This window comes from Halichoeres trimaculatus, unplaced genomic scaffold (assembly GCF_033239565.1).
Source record: "Halichoeres trimaculatus isolate MK-OKI-2021-1 unplaced genomic scaffold, fHalTri1.1 fHalTri1_scaffold_1, whole genome shotgun sequence".
NCBI lineage: Eukaryota > Metazoa > Chordata > Actinopteri > Labriformes > Labridae > Halichoeres > Halichoeres trimaculatus.
In genome coordinates, this window is record NW_027437179.1 from 30,952,378 (window position 1) to 30,970,185 (window position 17,808).

Here is a 17,808-nt window from a genome sequence, read left to right on the forward strand (position 1 = left end):
TGGTCATCTGTTCAATTAATTTTCTGCCTGCGATGCAAAAAATGAAATCTTGTCAGGTGATTTTGTCTTATTTTCAGTAGAAAATGTCTTTTCGGATTTAATATGAGCCACATTCCCCTGACCAGTCCAGAAAAATGTCTTGGTTCTTTAATGACAAAAATGAGGACTGAAAATCTGCCAATGGAACACGAGAAAAATTATTTGTATTAAGACATTTTTCTAGTTTCAAGCAAATTTTCTCTTCAAATGTTTCTTTTTTCATTTACAGGCTATTTTCTACTTGTTACAAGCAATTTAGACCTAATTTTTGTCTTGAAACAACTCGAAACATGACATGTTTCTGGACTGATGAGTTGAATGTAGCTCATATTAAGTGTAATACGACAATTTTTACTAAAAATAAAACAAAACCCAAGATTTTTTGCAGTGTGGTGACCCCATATTTTAAGTTCGAATCCCACAGGTTTAACAACTCCATGCAAATATAAATAATCGTTTATAAATACAGCGATTAATGCAATGTTTGTCCCACAATGGGAAAATTTACAAAAAAAAAAAAACACTATCTCTCCTCCACGGCCCATCACACATGGCAGACAATACTTTGAGGAAAAGTGTGCCCTGTACCCAGCTCTTTCTATCGTTGCAAACAGAACAGAAGAGCTCTGCAGAGTGGCAAGGTGTTAGATAGTTTTGAGTTCACTCTCCTGTCTTCTTTCCTCCCGATGTATAATTTTATTCTTCGTACACTTTCCAGGTACCAGTGGGAAATGAGAATCAGCAGGTGGTGCAGCAGCAGTACCAGCAGCAGGTGATGGTGCCAGTCAGCCAGTCTGTCCAGGGGCCCATGCCTGTGTACTACAGTGTTATCACACCCACACAACAGAATAGCACAAGGTATGGAAGACATGCAGCAGTCAAAAGTACACTTCGAAAAGTTACCACAAGGAAAGAAGTTTAGTGGAGCATTTCATTTCAACATGTCTGCATTTTCTGAACAAAAAAAATAAATTTTAAGGAGTGGACATCGTTTTTTTTTTCTTTTTGCATTTTCTTATTGTAATGTTATGATATTTTACACCCTAGTTTATATAGATCGGATTGCTTTGGTTATTCTGTCTATGGATGGGAGCTTTACCTTTCATCGTTTCTGTGCGTCCATCCTCTGTAGCCCCTCCGTAGGTTACCTGCAGCCCCCCAGTTCAGAGCAGTATCAGATCACACAGTCGCCATCCCCGTGTAACCCTCCACAGCTGCAGCAGCAATATTCAGGTGAGACCTTGATTAATCTTTGAGTAGGTTTTACATGACACATCATCTCCTTTTTTTCCTACATCCTCATTTCACTAAATCAGTGCCTTGTTAAATTCACCCTAAAGTATGATTCATGTTGCTTTTTTTAACTGAAGCATCTTATTATGTGTTTGTCTCAGGCACATTTGCTCATCAATCCTCGCAAGTTAACATCGCTAGGAAATCTGTCACTGCTAAATGTTTGTATCTCTGTCTTCTTTCAGGAGTACCTCCTCCTGGGCCTGGAGTGATGGTCATGCAGCTTAGTGTCCCCAATGGACCACAGCCCTCTCAGAACCCTCCTCTGGTCCAGTGGAACCCCTGCAAGTACTACAGCATAGAGCAGAGGCCCAGCAAGCCAGGAGAGCTGTACAAACCCGACAACACTCCACAGGTACACACCAACACACTGAACATGTATTTATCTTTTAACCTGACTGCCCCCTAGTGGTCAGCAGTAGGAATGGGACACACAATGAGATCTCCTGAAGTCTCAGAAACATGGTTTAAATGTCTCATGAGATTGTTTTACTCCTTGTGTTTAGGCCAGCACCCAGCTGACGAGTCCTCTGGCCTCCCCCACTCAGTCTCCCACCCCATCTCCCTCTGGCAGTGTCAGCAGCGTCTGTCCAGGCCTGGGACCATTACCCCTCATTTCCCAGTTTCCCCGGCCAGGAGGACCCACTCAAGGTACAAATGAAAAAAGGTTGATAAAAATCCACTGCGATTGCATTTCCCTTTTGGGGATTAATAAAGCACAGTCTATTCTATTCTATTCTAAATTCGAATTTAATTTATTTGCTTTTATTTTGTATTTAACCTACTTAAACATTCAACTTTCTTTATTCCTAAAATTCAACGTTGGCTGAGCAGCATAGCCACAGACCATAAACAATTTTTCACAAACCAGATTAGGACCTCTGTGAATCAGCGCTTGATTACTTGTCCCCACAGACCAAAATGGTGAACTGAAATGAAATTAAAACACTGAATCTGAAGTATTCGAAATGAAACTCAATATTGAATCTCAGGAATATAGAGTTGAATGTTCAAGTAAGTTAAAAACAGTTAAAATAAAATGAATTCAGTTTCAAAGTACATTGAGTTTGGGCATTCTGGTGCAGCTTAGCAGCCCACAAAATGACACTTTTTAAAATGCAGAATACTGGAATTTTAATGAGCTGTGGAGCTTTAGTTTCAATTGATAGTGTATATATTTTAGAGATAATTTTCAACTTCTAACTCGGTGTGTTTAATGTCCCGTTTTTGTTCCTCCTTTCCCTGTTCAAATGACACATCCTGAAGTCTGTGTGTGTAGAAATCAGTTTATTCCCTTTCTTATGTTACATACACCCCATGGTCCTTGAAGAGTTTTTGTATCACCTGAAATTTTCCCATGTTTCAAAAGAATGACTTCTACTTACGGTAACAAACAAACATCAAGTCCATTGTGGTCCTTTTTGAATTTTCAGTCCCAGACTTTTAAACTTTCACCCAATATAAACATTGAGCCTCACTTCACCTCACTGAGTCACTCAGTTTGTGCAGCCACACATGGCTTTACCTGCTCTGCCCTCTGACCGGTATTTACACACATACACACACACAGCAACAACACCCTGACAAATAAAGACTTGCGTCAGTCCCCAATCCAGATAGTATGCTCATGACGCAAGTTTTAATTTGCTGTATTGTTAAGAGCTGAATAAAGAGGGAAGCTACTGGAGCAACATCTATAAACCTTCATTAAATTCTCATCCTTTTAGATCCTTTCAGATAAGACTAGTTGAATAGAGGGTTTTAATGTCCATGAGAGATTTTTTAACCTGGCAGCACTGAGAAAAAAGATATGGGGTATATATTATGAGTTAAAGCATCAGACCCTTCATTGAAGTGTTTAAGATTGTTATTGTAACTTGTGATTTATACTTCTTTAGGTGATGGGCGCTACTCTCTGTTGGGTCAGCCTCTCCAGTACAGCCTGTGTCCTCCTCCCCTCATGCATGGCCAGTCCTCCTACAGCTCGCATCAGGTCAGTACATGAAGACACGTTTACCGTGGCTGGTACACACACTTTGAGCAGCCATTTTTATTTTCCATCTCCACGCTTCCCCTCACTTGTGCCCACTGATGTTGATTGTTTTGGTTCAACTTGTGTGAAACAAAGTTCAAGGCTTACTGCTTTCTTATCCACCATCCATAGTCTTCATAAGACCTATAATATCTGTTTCTCTGTGATTAGGGCCAGGGAGTGATGAAACACGGAGCTCGAGGGAAAAAACAAACACTCAAATCAGCATCAACAGATCTGGGCACCACAGATGTTGGTAAGTTAGATGTATCATCACAAAGCAACATAACATCCACTTTGAGTCATGATATTTTGTGACATGGATTGTATCATTGCGGTAAAACAGCTTTGGTTTTCTGTTTTTGAAGAGTTAGCTGAAAGATAAGAGTTAAGGCCTTTGCACAATGAATCTGCCATTTTCTGATGCGTTTCTTTTGGATCCATAACCTGAAAAAGAAGTAACGTAAAGACACCTTGCACACTGAATCAGATTTGTATAGTTTTTTGTTAATTATAGAAAATGTGCAGTACCAGAAAAATGGAATCATCATGCAGTGATCAAGCAATGGATCTTGAACTGGGGTTTTCTGTATGTTTGAGGCAGGTGCATGCGCACATACACACACCCACACACACCCACACATAAACACAAGTCTCCATTCGTCATCTTTAACAGCCCAAAATGACAGAAAATGTGTCAGCTCATCACATGGGACATTTTTGTCACTGATAATTTAACGTGCCAGCTAAATTAACTGACGATGTTGCAAGTAGCCTATGGTGTCTCTGACTCGTCAAACAACCATCAAAATGACCTTGACGGATGCAAAAAATGCAGAAAATTGAACAAGTTCCAAAAAAATATGAAAGAGAAAAGCTTCGGCGTTAGTGTGCAAAAATGATTGACAAAACATGGGATTGAATTTCTTTTTTAAAGTGTGGCAGTTTTAGAAAAAATAAAAAAAGAAAATAAACAGACTCAGTGTGCAAAGGCCTTTAGACTGCTGCCAAAGTGCATACAACTAAGTTAGTGCTTAGTCTGTATCAGTGCAGTAAGTATAAGTCTGTGAATTATTCTGACTATTAATTTTCTGTGGAAAGTTCCTGTCTTGTGACATCCATGTTATATTCTTCAGGCATTTAAAATCCACCAAAAAAATCCTGCTCAAAAATTTTGATGATCCCCTTGATTTGGTCCTTATGGTCCCGGCCCTCCTTCACTGAATTTGTTGTTTGGATGTTGGGGTGAACATTTTATATAACTTGATAATGATACACCTAAAGATGATTCTTCACTCTTAGCAACCAGAGAAATCACAAAGCAAAGTGTAGATTTACAGCCCCCTTGGAACAACTTCACAAATTATTTGAAGAAAAATACTGGAAAAACTCTAAAGCTGCTACACATCAACTGTAGAAGGTATGGTTACAAACCTGCACTGCATATCTGAACTGATAACCTACATACTGTGGTCCTTACAAATGTGGCACCATTTTAAGAAAGAGAAATAAACAGGCTTTCCAACAGTAAAACAGTCAAAGGTTTATTGCTAAGAAGCATTTTTACAATAAAAAAATCAACCAAAATTCCCTTGCCTTTGTGCTATGTTTATTAAGTGAGTGCTTTAATTCAAAGATTGAAGACATTGCGTGTCTCTTTCTGACTCCTCTTGTCTCCTCTGTCCAGTGGTGAGTCGGGTACTCGAGGTAACGGACCTGCCAGAGGGGATTTCACGTCCAGAGGCTGAGAAGCTCTTCAACCAGCTGTCAATGTGTGGTGCCAAGATCCAGTGGCTGAAGGAGCCCCCGGGAGGCCGAGGAGGAGCAGGAGGCTGCGGCCCCTGTCCTGTCGTGGGGCCTGTAGGGCCAGGAGCTGCCGGCGGGCCTGGAGCCTGCGCGGGAGCTATGGGAGCAAAGGGTGACGGCAACGACCCGGCTAACCTCTACACAGTAGTGGCAGTGTTCCCCAGCACCATGGCTGCCCAGAGTGCTTCCTTCAAACTTAACAACAGCGGGGCCAGCCTCTTCAAACTGAGAGCCGCCAAAAAGAACTATGACCTGCGTGTGCTGGAGAGAGCCAGCTCTCAGTGAAAGGAAAAGAGGGGCGAGGAAAGAAAGAAGGTCAAAGAGACAGTACGAAAAACTCTTGGTGGAGTGGTGGAAAAGGAAGGAGGACTGAGGGGGACTGCTCTTAGTGTACAATTCAAAATAAAAAAAACTTGAGTTAAATGATGTGTCAAATGTATAAAAGGGAAGAAGGTGTGAATCATGAGGTGGCAGGTGTTCGGTTGCAAATATGATTTTGTTGTTTGTTTTTATTCATTGTTTTTGTTTTGTATTTATATAGCAGAAGAGCACACAAGACACGCAAGCATGTGTTTCACTGTTGCCGTGGAATGTGTGCTGCCATTTATAAACACATGCAATGCCACACACATACACACACAAACCAGGAAACATACACAAACACACAAATGCAGGCAACAGGGTCACGTAGCACATAACAAAAACACACTGGACGGTCGACCTCAGTCAAACCTTTTCCTCCTCTTCCTTCTCTCTTCGCTCTCGAGCTCCTTTTCTCCTGCCAACGTCTCCTCTCAATTCTCAACCTCCCAGTTGTCTCTTGATCTCATATATTTATAAATTTTCATACGCACAGATGCGCAATCTCTCTGCTTACCCCAACTGCCCCCCTCCCTTTTCTTGCCATGTCTCATACTGCCTCCTAACCCTGCTCCTCCGCCCCTCTCATCCTCTCACTGCTCTTCTCTCCTGCTTTCTGTTTGCCTTACTGCTGTTGTGGGTTTCTGTATTGCGCTGTTTTTTTTTCTCAGAAGTTTTTTTTTTCTTTTTTTGTTTTTTGGGATTCAATATATTTATATAAGTGATGTAAGGAATAAAAGAAATCTATATATTCAGTGATTTTTCTTTCTTTCCCCTGAGTGAAAAAGTTTAGGCCTTCCTTTATCCTTTACTCCTTCCCTCTTTATCAGCCTCTCCTGTCCCCTGACATTTGTTTCCTCCTTGCTGCCCTCTACCTCACTTCTTTGGTCCTCTCCTCTCTCCCACAACTGCCCCACATCCCCCCACTCCACCCTGACACCCCATTGTGTTTGCGTTTTTTGTTGACAGCTGTGCAGAACGTATCAGAAGAAGTAGTAAAAGTGCACAATGATTGCATATGTCTACTGTAAATTTTATTTAATCTGTTATTTTTTGTTTGTTTTTAAAGATATAAAAGTCAAGAAAAATCTATCAAAACATCGGTGTCATGTGGTTCATGTGTCTACCTGTGAAATATCTGCATATCTAGACTGTCAGTGCAATGAGCCACAGTTTTAAAAGCGATAGAGAAAAGCTTAAGTATCAGCTACCAGAAGTTTTCTTTTGTTTTTCTTTTTTGGAAGGGATGCACTGCCCCTATCCTGCTATTGGGTATCGGCTGTAATACAGACCCAAAAAGTGACTCTGGATTTCAGTGACAAAGTGCTGATGCATGAGATGAGTCTATTAAACTCAGTCTTTGCTCATTTGTAGTGTTGGTCCCTGGTGCCACAAGTGCTGACATCATGTGAAACCCATGTATAATGTTTATCAAACCTTTTGATTTGATAAGCACAGCACTCTATGTTTCAACCATCAGCTGGGAGAGCTCCTCAGCTTTTAAAGTGCTCAGCTGTCCCAAACAATCACATGGACACAGACACACACACCCAAACATACACATTCAGAGCCAGGGTTAGGCTGGGTGGGTCTGCTGGCATTACTCATCTCTCTGTCCCACCTGTTGGAGCCTCATTTTGAAAGTTGAGTGTGTGAGAGACCGGACCCATCCTGAGGGACAGCATCAACTTTGGAAGAAGAAACAGAGTCCGGGGTTAGTTCACAGTTAGAGCATGAATTAACATCCAGGCTAATTGACCATTTCATTTTTTCCTTTCTTTTTTACTTTTCACTCTGCTAACATCAAGTTCTCCAGGGATGTTTAAGGACACTTCCAAGAAATCCTTGTGTGGCAGCAGAAGTGATGCTTGTGTTTTCTGTCTGCAGTGCCATCTGCTGGTCCTCACGGAGTACCTGAAGGAACTAAACTATGGCTCATTATGACTCGTAAGTTTCGTTTATAGACAGGGCTAAAGGCCGTTGAAGTTTTTAAAGTCATAAAGATGTCATCTTAGCCTGGTACAGTCCCTCATAGGGTTTAGAAATGATAGTCTAATCTTATTGCTCACTCTCAGTCCACCATCTCCTTGTGACATTTGCTCTGATGATGACAGATTGGATGACAAGGACTCTGTGGATATTCATGACAACCCACCTCTGCCTGATAATGTGGTAAAAGAGGACAACACGGTGAGATATCCTACAACCACAGTTCACCATGTAGCATACATCCAACTGATAATGTGAAACATATTGTGCATATTTTTGATTTATTGAATTTTAATTAAAGTTTTAAAGTTGGTTTGTGATCGACTAATTGTGTGAAGCTATAAGGACAGACCACCCAAGTTACAAAAAGACAGAATATCTTGTGCCAGTACCTGGTGTTTGTTGTAATAAACTGTATATTTCATCTTTTATAATCAAACAATTTCTAAAGATAAGCTAAAATAGCTTGCATTGCTCAAGTTAAAAAACAGTGTGCCCACATTTCTAAGATTTTATTCCAAAAATCTGGTTTTGTTTGTCTGACCTAAGGAAATAAAAACAAGTATTCAGCATCTATAAGCTCTTCTGCAGCTGATACCCCTTTTGATCATCCTATTTCATTTCTTCTTGTATTAATTGTGATTGTGACAGTTTCTGGGCTGTGGGGATATGGACTGAGCCTCAAATGAAAACCAAACCATTTTAGATTTAGCTAAGCTAGCTGTCATTGCGCTGAGATAAGCTATCTGTAATTGCTAATATATAGCCAAACATTTCTATAAATGAGATGTTTGTAGGCTGTTTTTGCTCATATTAATCCAAATATTAAATTTTTTTTTTTAGCTTAACTAGTTATTATTGATTGGATAAGCCAACTCTTTTAATGAGTTAAGCTAGCAGTTTTTTTTTTTTTTTGTTTGTTTTTTTTTTTCCCCTTGTCCTGTTCAGCGTCACGACAACAGAATTATGGTCTGGCTGCCGTATTGTGCAGAACACATTTGCTTTTCCAAAGGGAGCCGTTAATGTATAGAGCTGCCCTTGAGTGTTAAAATAATACTCTTTATTAGTGTTTTTTTTTTTTTTTTTTTTTTTTTTTTTTTTTAAATTATATATTTATATTTTATACATAAATACACATACATATATATACATACACACACACATACGTATGTATGCACATACATATACATACGCATACATGTATCCATACAGTTTCCCTCCCGTATATTGCCAAGTTTGAAGATTACTGCTTAACCAGAACAAGGTGATATCAGGAAAGAAACAGTGAAAAAGGAAAAGATTGTAGAGAAGAGACTAGACAGGGGGGGAGAGAGAGACAACAAAACAACAGTAGAGAACAACCACAACAACTGAACAGATGACTACAGACAGGAGAAACAAATAACCAGCTACTGAGCCTGAAAGGAGACAGTATCCTGGGGTCTTTGAAGTCATAATCACAAGAAGAACCTGGAGAGATGAACTGGAGAAATCATGAGTAGCAGTGAGCACAACAATGACAATTGCAAAGAGGTACATATACGTATATAGATCTATACACAGACTCATATACTCACCTACACATATAGGGCTACAGGTGGCAGTATAGAAAATTGGGTTTGTTAAGCTAGCAGTTACTGCACAAATTGAATAAAATAACTCTCAGAATGAGCTAGATTTCATTTCTCAAATGAAACCAAATATTCCTAAAAAAAAAAAAAAAAAAGTGACCTTAGCTAGCTGTTATTATTCACTCAAAACCAAATATTTAATTAAAGAAATTAGCCAGCTGTTCTTATGTTGAAGAGAGTATCTCAGAAAATTAGCTTAGCTAGCTGCTTTTTTTTTTGTCTCAGTCATAGTATGAAGTATAGTGCGTGAAGCAGCAGTAGTCATTTCTCTGGTGCTATCCTGTGGTTTCCAAGGCAAAATTTTGAGGCCTATCAGTAACACTAAATTGTGAATGCTGACTCAAGAGGCAGCAGAGAGGGCCATTAGCCTTGTAGCTAACAGCTATACTATAACGTTCTGTCCGTCTAGTAAGCCATGCCCCTAATTATCATTCAATATTTTTTGTTTAGGTTCAGCATATTTTCCTGAGCACCTGTAATACCTAAACCAAGATGCTTACTGTGACAGCACATCTCTTATTATTATTGTCTGGCTTTTTAAAAGAATAAACTCCAAAACCCTCTGAGGCAGAGTTGTGTGTCTATCTGTGACTCTTTAGCACTAAACACAGTCATGCTGCTGTACTGTGTGTGAACTGACCTCAGGATTATCAGTTATTGTAAATACTAATCCACAGTTTGACAGACACAGCACACCTCTAATCCTGCCTGTGACTGGGAGTAACACCCAGTTCAGTCTGTCAGGCGTCCTGTGTCTGTTTGTGTGTGTGTGTGTGTGTGTGTGTGTGTGTGTGTGTGTGTGTGTGTGTGTGTGTGTGTGTGTGTGTGTGTGTGTGTGTGTGTGTGTGTGTGTGTGTGTGTGTGTTGTGTGTGTGTGTGTGTGTGTGGCATCCTTATGGCTCTGTTTGACCAGACTGTGATATATTTAGGAGCAGCAGTGTCAGGCTTTGTTGCATTCAGATGGGAATTCTGTTGGTCTCCAATGTGCTCTATTTTAAGATCTGAGTCCTTTCAGACAATCCCACCTGGGTTCTATGTGTGTGAGTGTTTGAATGTGTCTGTGTGCACAAAAACAGCTCTAAAGAACTGGGTATCAAGCAGAATTAAACACGGTCGTTGAGTGAAGTCTAAATGAACAGAAAGTCATAAATCAGTCTTGACACTACTTGATGTCATTTTTCATGAATGTGGTCGTGGCTGACATGTTACAGACAGACTCAATATGACTCAGACTGTAGGTTGGATCAGTATTAATAGATCCATTGTTATATAAATCTGTCAGGCTGTGTTAGCGCAGGATACTGGGGCTTTTTAGATTAACCCTCTAGACCCCACATCTTCTCTTAGCTTCTGTGAGGAGTTGTTGGCTGGTTATGAAACAAGATAAATTTAGTACTGATTTCATCTATAACCTACAAAAACAATCCGGACCCTATGTTTAATAATTGACTGTTTCTGTATGTCTAACCCCATAAGAAGAAAAGTTTGAAAGACATGTTTTTTTTTGGTCCATGGCAAAGATTCACATGAAGTGATGTGTTTGACTGTTGAAAACCTTTTTTTTTTTTTTTTTTTAATTATATTTTGTTAAAAACTCCCCACACATTTACGGAACAAAAACAGCTGAGGCAAAAGAGTTATTGCGAGGGGGACACAAGCTAAAAGTTCCTCGCAGGAGTTTTGAAACTTTCCATACCTCATTCAACACAAAGACTGTATAAAATATCGACATAGTCTCTCAGATGTCACTTGCCAGTTTCTGAAACGGAAAATGAAGCACATTGGCTATGGCGGCCATAATGGTAGTGGCAAGGGGTTTGCGTACAGCTATAGGGCGCCTGTCGGTCACGTGACCTAAGCTGTGTCTCTGATTGGGTGAGCTCGTGATTTTAATATCCTCTGAACTGTGGAGTTAGAAAAAAATTCACCCTTCGTACAGTATGTGCCGATGGTAAAATTGCCGATTCAGACAGGAGATGTTTTTTGAATCAGGTATTTGATAGGTTAATTTCTGCTTTGAAAACAGCTTTTTTTGGCTTGGTGTGTATGTGACTTCCGGTATTTCCGGACCCAGCCCCAAGCGGACACTTGAGAAACAGCAAATTTTAGACTTTCTTAGACCGGTGGTTGCCGCTTTATTCAACACTTCCCAAAGTATTGAAACAAGGGAAATAAAGACCTAGTTTGGTTGTATTGTGCTTTTTGACCAGAAGTACCAAGAACGTCTAGCTCCAGGAACTTCTCTTTGTGTGACTATATGGTTCAGAAACATTCGACATAATGAGCCCTGCTTCCCAAAGTTCCTGGACTTTTGAAGAGTTTTTTCAGGGGGGAGATTGATTGTCCCAGTGGTAAATTAAGGCCCTGGTTCCTGTTGACAGATTTCACTGAACTCCTTAGAATGTCCCATGTTCCTGGAGACATTTCCTGCAGTTGAAAAGTACCTTAAGGTACTTTAAATAGCAAACAACGGCCAAATCTAAAGATATATATTAAAAAAGAAGAAGTTGTTCTTTCCTTTCAGCATTTAATTACTGAACAAATATAATGCTCATTTTTACTTGTAATTACAGACCTTCTCCTTCTCATCTTTCTCCAGCTATACTTCATATACGATGAGGAGGTAGAAGAGGAAGAAAGAGAGGAAGCACCTCCCCCAGAACCAGTCAAACCAATCAATGACAGACCTCACAAGTTCAAGGACCACTACTGCAAGAAACCCAAATTCTGTGACGTCTGTGCTCGCATGATAGTGTGTAAGTCTACCTTTTCTTTTCATCTCTTTCTTTTAATCCTTTTTCTCAGAATAACAAACAGAAGCTGTTGGTGCATCATGTAAAATATTAATTTTGAAATGCTGTGTCCACAGTGAACAATAAGTTTGCATTGAGATGTAAGAACTGCAAAACCAGCATCCACCACAAGTGTCAGTCCTATGTGGAGTTCCAGAGGTGTTACGGCAAAATCGTGAGCATCATGTTGTAAAGTCCAGCTCAGAAATCCATTGGAGATGTTTTTGAAAGACACCACCTCCCATGCTTGTCTCTTTTCCTCGTTTAGCCTCCAGGATTCAGAAGAGCATACAGTTCTCCTCTCTACAGCAGTCAGCAGAACGCCACGGTCTCACAGCTGCTGCCCTTCTGTGAGTCCAGAAAAACAAATCTCAAGTTCAGCACAAACTAAGCTTTCTCTTTTTTTTCATCCTTTGCAGTCACACATATCTGCACCTCAGTGTGCAGTTTCAGATTGTTTCTGACCACTTTATATTTTCATTTTTGGGAATATTAATTCAATCATCACTATCTGCTTTTTAAACTTGCCAATCCTTTTGTGCGTCCACAACAATGCTCAGCTGAAAGAGAGTTTTTCCTAGTTTGTTTTCATCACAATATTGGTTCTGTTTTATGAAACAATGTGTCTGTTCCCAAAGGCAAGTGTAGCCAATCCTGATAACTATAAACAGCATCATTTAGTATTGATTTTTGTCACTTTACACAAAAAGTTGATCAGATTTAAAGTCCTCTTGTTAGAACCATATTTGTATTGATTGTTGATGTTTGTTTGGCAGCTCAGTCAAACCGCACAGACCCTGTGTTTGAAACTCTGCGTATTGGTGTGATCATGGCCAACAAGGAGCGGAAAAAAGGTTCAGAGGACAAGAAGAATGTGAGTGTGAACATATTATTGACGCTTAAAAGATTTAGTTATCGACTCTTTTCTCTCACTTTTCCTTTCTTCTGTCTCTTTGGAGTCTGCTTTTTGTTTTGACTTCCTTTAATCTGAGTCTCACGATGGATTTGAGATGCTAAGACTCGTATAACTTCATTACTGTGCTTCCTCCCTTCATGTTCAGATGATGATGATGATTGAGGATGATGAGTCCCAGCCCAAACAAGAGGATGAAGGGGATGAAGCAGGTATATGTATGATACAGTATGATAAAGTCAGAGAAAGTGGATATAAAATAATGAAGCATCCCAGGTTATAAAATGACATATTAGATTCTAAACAAGAGAGCATTGAATATACTAAGAAGAAGAAGTGGGAAAAAGAAGGCAATGTGTTGATTACTGCGGAAAGCTGGGAAAAAATATGCTAGTTACAGTGGATATCAACAGTGTCAAATATATGGCGAGTTTTTATGAGTTTTGTTAGAAAAATGTGGAAAGATTTTTTTGTTACCCCTGTTCAGAAAAGACATAGAGGAGGTGGTGATGCTTGTTGGAGACTTTGTGGGTCTGAAGGATCTGATCACCTCCACATATTTGGAACTGTCAGGTATTAAAAATTACTGGAAACAGATTCTTCAACATATTAGTAGTGTGTTTGGATTAGACATTCTTTTAAGTGTGAAACTGTGTACCTTGGTGATTTATTGTCTGTAAGTTGAAATATGAATGATAAAAAAACTACTTGGTATACTATTGGCAGCTGATACAAAAGCCATAATGAGGAAATGGTTAACAGTAGAATAGAATAGAACTTTATTGTCATTTTAGAAAGAAAACAAAAGTAAGAAAGTGTATAGAAAGTGCAAAAAGGTCCATAAGAAAATAGATGATGACAGCTTGTCCATCATTATCCAGTTCAGCCAGCCTCCACCTCCACAGGGTCCAGGACTGAGCTTCTTCAGTCATGCTCCATCTCTGTCTCCTAGATCCTGTCTGCTCAGTGCAGATAAAGCTCTTCCAATGTGGCGTTGGTTTCTTATATAAGCTCCGTTAGCCATGTCTGTGAATAGCATGATGCTACTCTGCCCTCTGGTATTCCCTCTGTTGCTGGGTTAGCACAGCTAGCTCGTCCATCTTACTGGAGATAGATCTTACGTTCCCAATAACGATAGATGGAAGGACAGGTCCATGTCGTCACCTCTTAGCTCACATCTGAAAACCAGCACGTCGTCCTCACCTCCTTCTCCTCACCTTGTGGGGAGACATCAGGCCTTACACCAGTTAGCATTGACATGCTACAGGCTGCTAACAGCTGATTTCACAAGTAAAGTAAATGATTACATGTAGGATCTCCAGACAAACACAGGAGAAAAAGTAGTAAAAATATCACCGAAGCCACAAAAAGTTTGGTGTCCATGACTGACAAATGAGCCATTCAAAGTACTTTTTGTGCTACATTTATGAAGGTGAAAAACTTTCTGTTTTTTGTTCCGTCACTGCCAGCAAACACAGAAGGAGATAAAAAAGGAGAAAAGGCTCCAGCTGATGACAAGGTCAGAGATGAAGATTAAAGATATAAACTGATCTGAATCTTAAAACTCCCAGTGACCGACTGTAATTTGTCTTTTTTTTGTTTCTGTCAGAATAAAAAGGTTCAGCCTGGGAAGATCGGTGTGTTCAGTCAGTCTCATTACTACCTGGCTCTGTATCGCTTCAAAGCCATAGAGAAAGATGATCTAGATGTTCAGTGAGTCCCTGGTGTCTCATTTTATGCTCTATTTCTCTATGCCTGCTTCAAAAACGTCAAATACACATGTTTTTGTCACAATCGTTTAGGAGCATTTGAATTTCCACTCAAGAGTCTCATGTCCTGTGTGTGTTTTTCTTTTTAAGTGCTGGTGACCGCATCACAGTGATAGATGACTCCAATGAGGAATGGTGGAGGGTGAGTCCTTCACACTTTAACTCATGTTGCAAACACGGGTGATGAAAGGTGAAGTCACTGTTTTTCTGATTCAATTTTTTATCTTTTAAAGCAGAGCCAAAAACACAACAGAAGCATTGTGATAGTTTGTAGTCTTCTCTTTATCATCAGTCCAAATCTGTTTTTGTTTCAGAGTCACACTGGACTTTATAACCATGTCTAACAAATCTTCATCAGAAGCTGGAGCAGCAGAAACTCACTGTGAAAGCCTTTTTTCTCTGAACCAAACACAGGGCAAGATCGGAGAGAGAACAGGCTTCATACCTGCCAGCTACATCATCAGAGTGAGAGCAGGAGAGAGGGTCTACAAGGTGACGCGCTCCTTTGTGGGCAACAGAGAGATGGGCCAAATCACTCTGAAGAAAGACCAGGTTTGCACACATACACACACGTGCACATGACATATACAGACACACAGGTAGATCTTTGTAAGGATAAAAACACACGATTATATAACGAAGCCGTAAACGTCTCCTTTATAAATAAACTAAATCCCACTTGTATCTCCAAGCCGAGGCCAAACATCAAAATAAACGACTGGGAGTTGGCATCATAACCATCTCTCTGTAGCTGTGAGGACATTTGATCCATGCTGTTATAGAAACTTTAATACAACACACTCATACACATATTAACTGTTCACTTTGTACAAAATGCTTGGATAGTATTGATATTGGCACAGATAGCTGTTAATGATGATACAGCTACATCAACATCAAAACACACAAGCATGTGTCACGTTGACATTGAGAGGCAGGTGCAGGATGTACAATTGATTTATGTTTGTTACCCACACCTTAACTTGTTGTTTAACCTCACAGCTGGGATTGCTCTAAATACCTTTTCCACTTGTAGAGACATAGAAACTATTTTTTGGCCTACTTCCTATACTTCTTTGTCTTTACTATCTTCTAAATGTTGATATTTCTAAGCATTATGCAAAGTTAGACATTGTCCATTTCTATTGAAAGTAGCTCCAAGCCTTGAAGCTATGTCTAATCATGTTCTCCTTAGAGTCTATAGAGAAGATGGTTATTTTTCCCCAGTGAGTTTTTAGAATGAGCTGAACACAGTTGTCCTGTTTGCAGACCAGTTTCCTGGCACTCTTTTGTTTTTGTTCACATTCAGACTTTTTCTGTGTTTATAATTCTGTCACTGATCTCCATCAAATTTTGACATGTAGAATCAGCTCTGCTTAAAATTGTTTTTGTTATCAATAGGTTTCTTGTTTCTTAACAACTGTGCAAATATTTTCAAAACAATGGAGGAATGCATCAAGGAAAACAAAGACGACCTTTAAGCATCATTTTTCAACTTTTTATCTATTCTATTTTATATTTTATATTCATTTAAACCCTCTGAGAACACATTGAACCAAACCATCACTTCCAATGGAGCTGAAGCACAGACAACAGTAGAGCACAGGCAAATGAAAACAGGTCGTTACAATAAATAAAAACGAGGATAGCAGTGTCAAAATGATAAAAAAATAACAAAAAGAAAAATAAAAAAGAAAAAATAAACCGTGCAATTCATAAATTACACAGTGTAAAAGCAAAACAAGCCAAGAATTGACATAGAAATACATCACTCAAAACAATAGAAACAGGTGTCATAGTGTAAAAGTATTTAAACAAAGACAAATAGATTTATGTATATTATAAATAGTTTAGAGCAGTGGTTTTTAATTGTTTTAAGTGATGTACCCCCTGTGAATTGTTGTTTTTTGTACTAAGTGCCCCCTAACAAGGGCAAAGCAGAGTAGTGGAAAAAAGACGTAAAACACAGCGCTGTGCTATTCGTATCTATTGGATATAATACTCAGTTTATGAACTTAAACTTAGTATATTGGATTCAAACATTGATTGAATAAGTGGTGTTAAAGGAATTTTGCTTGGTTGCTGTTTTCTGAATATACATTTTTGAATCTTGTGTACCTCCTGGAGTGCCCTCTCATACGCCCGTTCAAGAACCACTGGTTTAGATCAAAGAAGCTATTTACTGTGAGTGAAGTAGAAGTGTATTCTGAGACTTCCCAGCCAAGCATGTGTGCTTTGTCATCTTTCCTCAGATTGTTGTAAAAAAAGGAGAGGAGGTGAACGGCTACCTGAAGGTCAGTACTGGTCGAAAGCTCGGCTTCTTCCCCGCCAACTTGCTGCAGGAGATCTGAAGAGAACCAGCAGGTGTCGCCCTCCTCTGGCCAGCTACGTTTCCAGATTCCTCACCTGTTAGCTGGGACACTTCATCTCGCTCTAACACAGTGATAAAATTTTGATCTTGGCATTTTATTGAGTTTGAGGTGTAAACACATGTAGCCAACTTTATTAGCTTATAGTTTATCTCTGCAAAAGATAAACTCTATGTGTGATTTATTTACAGTGTGTAACTATACAAGTGTTAGCCTCCTGAGTCCTATCCTATCATTATTCATCACAAAGGTGGAATTATCACTTTCATACATGTTAATTGGAGTGTGTGTGTGTGTGTGATCATACAGACACGTCACATGTTTTTTAAGTGTAAAAAAACAGATGAAGGATCAGTGAGAAGGTCTTGTATTTGTTATCACTCAGTTATTAGCTCCACTCACAGTGGGGGAGGAACGCTTTCATTTCCTCATATTTTCAGAAGAACAAATGAAAGATTTAAATGAGACTGAGGCATTTCCAGAACTTCAAAAGGATACAAAGCTATTTCCTAAAGCTACCCCTGAGTGCAGCGTAATTGGACTAAAGAAACAGTGCAGGGATGGTTGGCTTCTTGGATGGACAGCTCAGAGATCAGGAATGAAGGGAATGGCATGTGCGTGTCCAAAGACAAACAAGGACAGATCTGGAAAACATCACACAGACACAGATTTCTTCCCCCCTTTTCCTGCTATCTGATCACCCTAGGATTCTGTAATCTGCTTATTTTTTAACATAAAAACTTCACAGGTTTTGATTCTGTTCCATGGCTTCATCATCTCCCTCACTCCTCACTCAGCATCTACCTTCACACACA

General features: G+C 39.5%; 2 protein-coding genes across 11 annotated transcripts in view; both read left to right on the forward strand.

The window, feature by feature from the left end:
• Window positions 1-6,596, forward strand: part of r3hdm2 (R3H domain containing 2) — a 57,857-nt gene extending 51,261 nt beyond the window's left edge. For 4 of the 10 annotated variants that reach the window (XM_074666117.1, XM_074666125.1, XM_074666159.1 and 1 more), the window contains 7 exons: window positions 758-897; window positions 1,172-1,272; window positions 1,518-1,687; window positions 1,839-1,983; window positions 3,231-3,325; window positions 3,536-3,620; window positions 5,052-6,593. In XM_074666117.1, coding sequence (XP_074522218.1) covers window positions 758-897; window positions 1,172-1,272; window positions 1,518-1,687; window positions 1,839-1,983; window positions 3,231-3,325; window positions 3,536-3,620; window positions 5,052-5,455 — 1,140 coding nt within the window. In that variant the 3' untranslated portion in view covers window positions 5,456-6,593. Of the gene's footprint in view, window positions 1-757; window positions 898-1,171; window positions 1,273-1,517; window positions 1,688-1,838; window positions 1,984-3,230; window positions 3,326-3,535; window positions 3,621-5,051 lie in introns of all 10 variants that reach the window. The other 6 variants (XM_074666080.1, XM_074666142.1, XM_074666089.1 and 3 more) reach the window with 3 other exon arrangements.
• An 864-nt stretch (window positions 6,597-7,460) lies between these two features.
• Window positions 7,461-16,975, forward strand: LOC141796457 (SH3 and cysteine-rich domain-containing protein 3-like). The gene is made up of 12 exons (XM_074677586.1): window positions 7,461-7,477; window positions 7,645-7,720; window positions 11,750-11,906; window positions 12,020-12,117; window positions 12,211-12,292; window positions 12,719-12,816; window positions 13,004-13,067; window positions 14,325-14,374; window positions 14,465-14,568; window positions 14,715-14,766; window positions 15,039-15,176; window positions 16,877-16,975. The coding sequence occupies exons 1-12, from the start codon at window positions 7,461-7,463 to the stop codon at window positions 16,973-16,975; spliced, it is 1,035 nt and encodes a 344-aa protein (XP_074533687.1).
• Window positions 16,976-17,808: the final 833 nt, after the last annotated feature.

Bases quoted from the DNA above. Each gene is read 5' to 3' on its own strand.
- LOC141796457 (XM_074677586.1), top strand. The intron at 12,293-12,718 runs GTGAGTCCAGAA...TTTGTTTGGCAG, and splicing joins CTCACAGCTGCTGCCCTTCT to CTCAGTCAAACCGCACAGAC. The intron at 13,068-14,324 runs GTATATGTATGA...CGTCACTGCCAG, and splicing joins GGATGAAGGGGATGAAGCAG to CAAACACAGAAGGAGATAAA.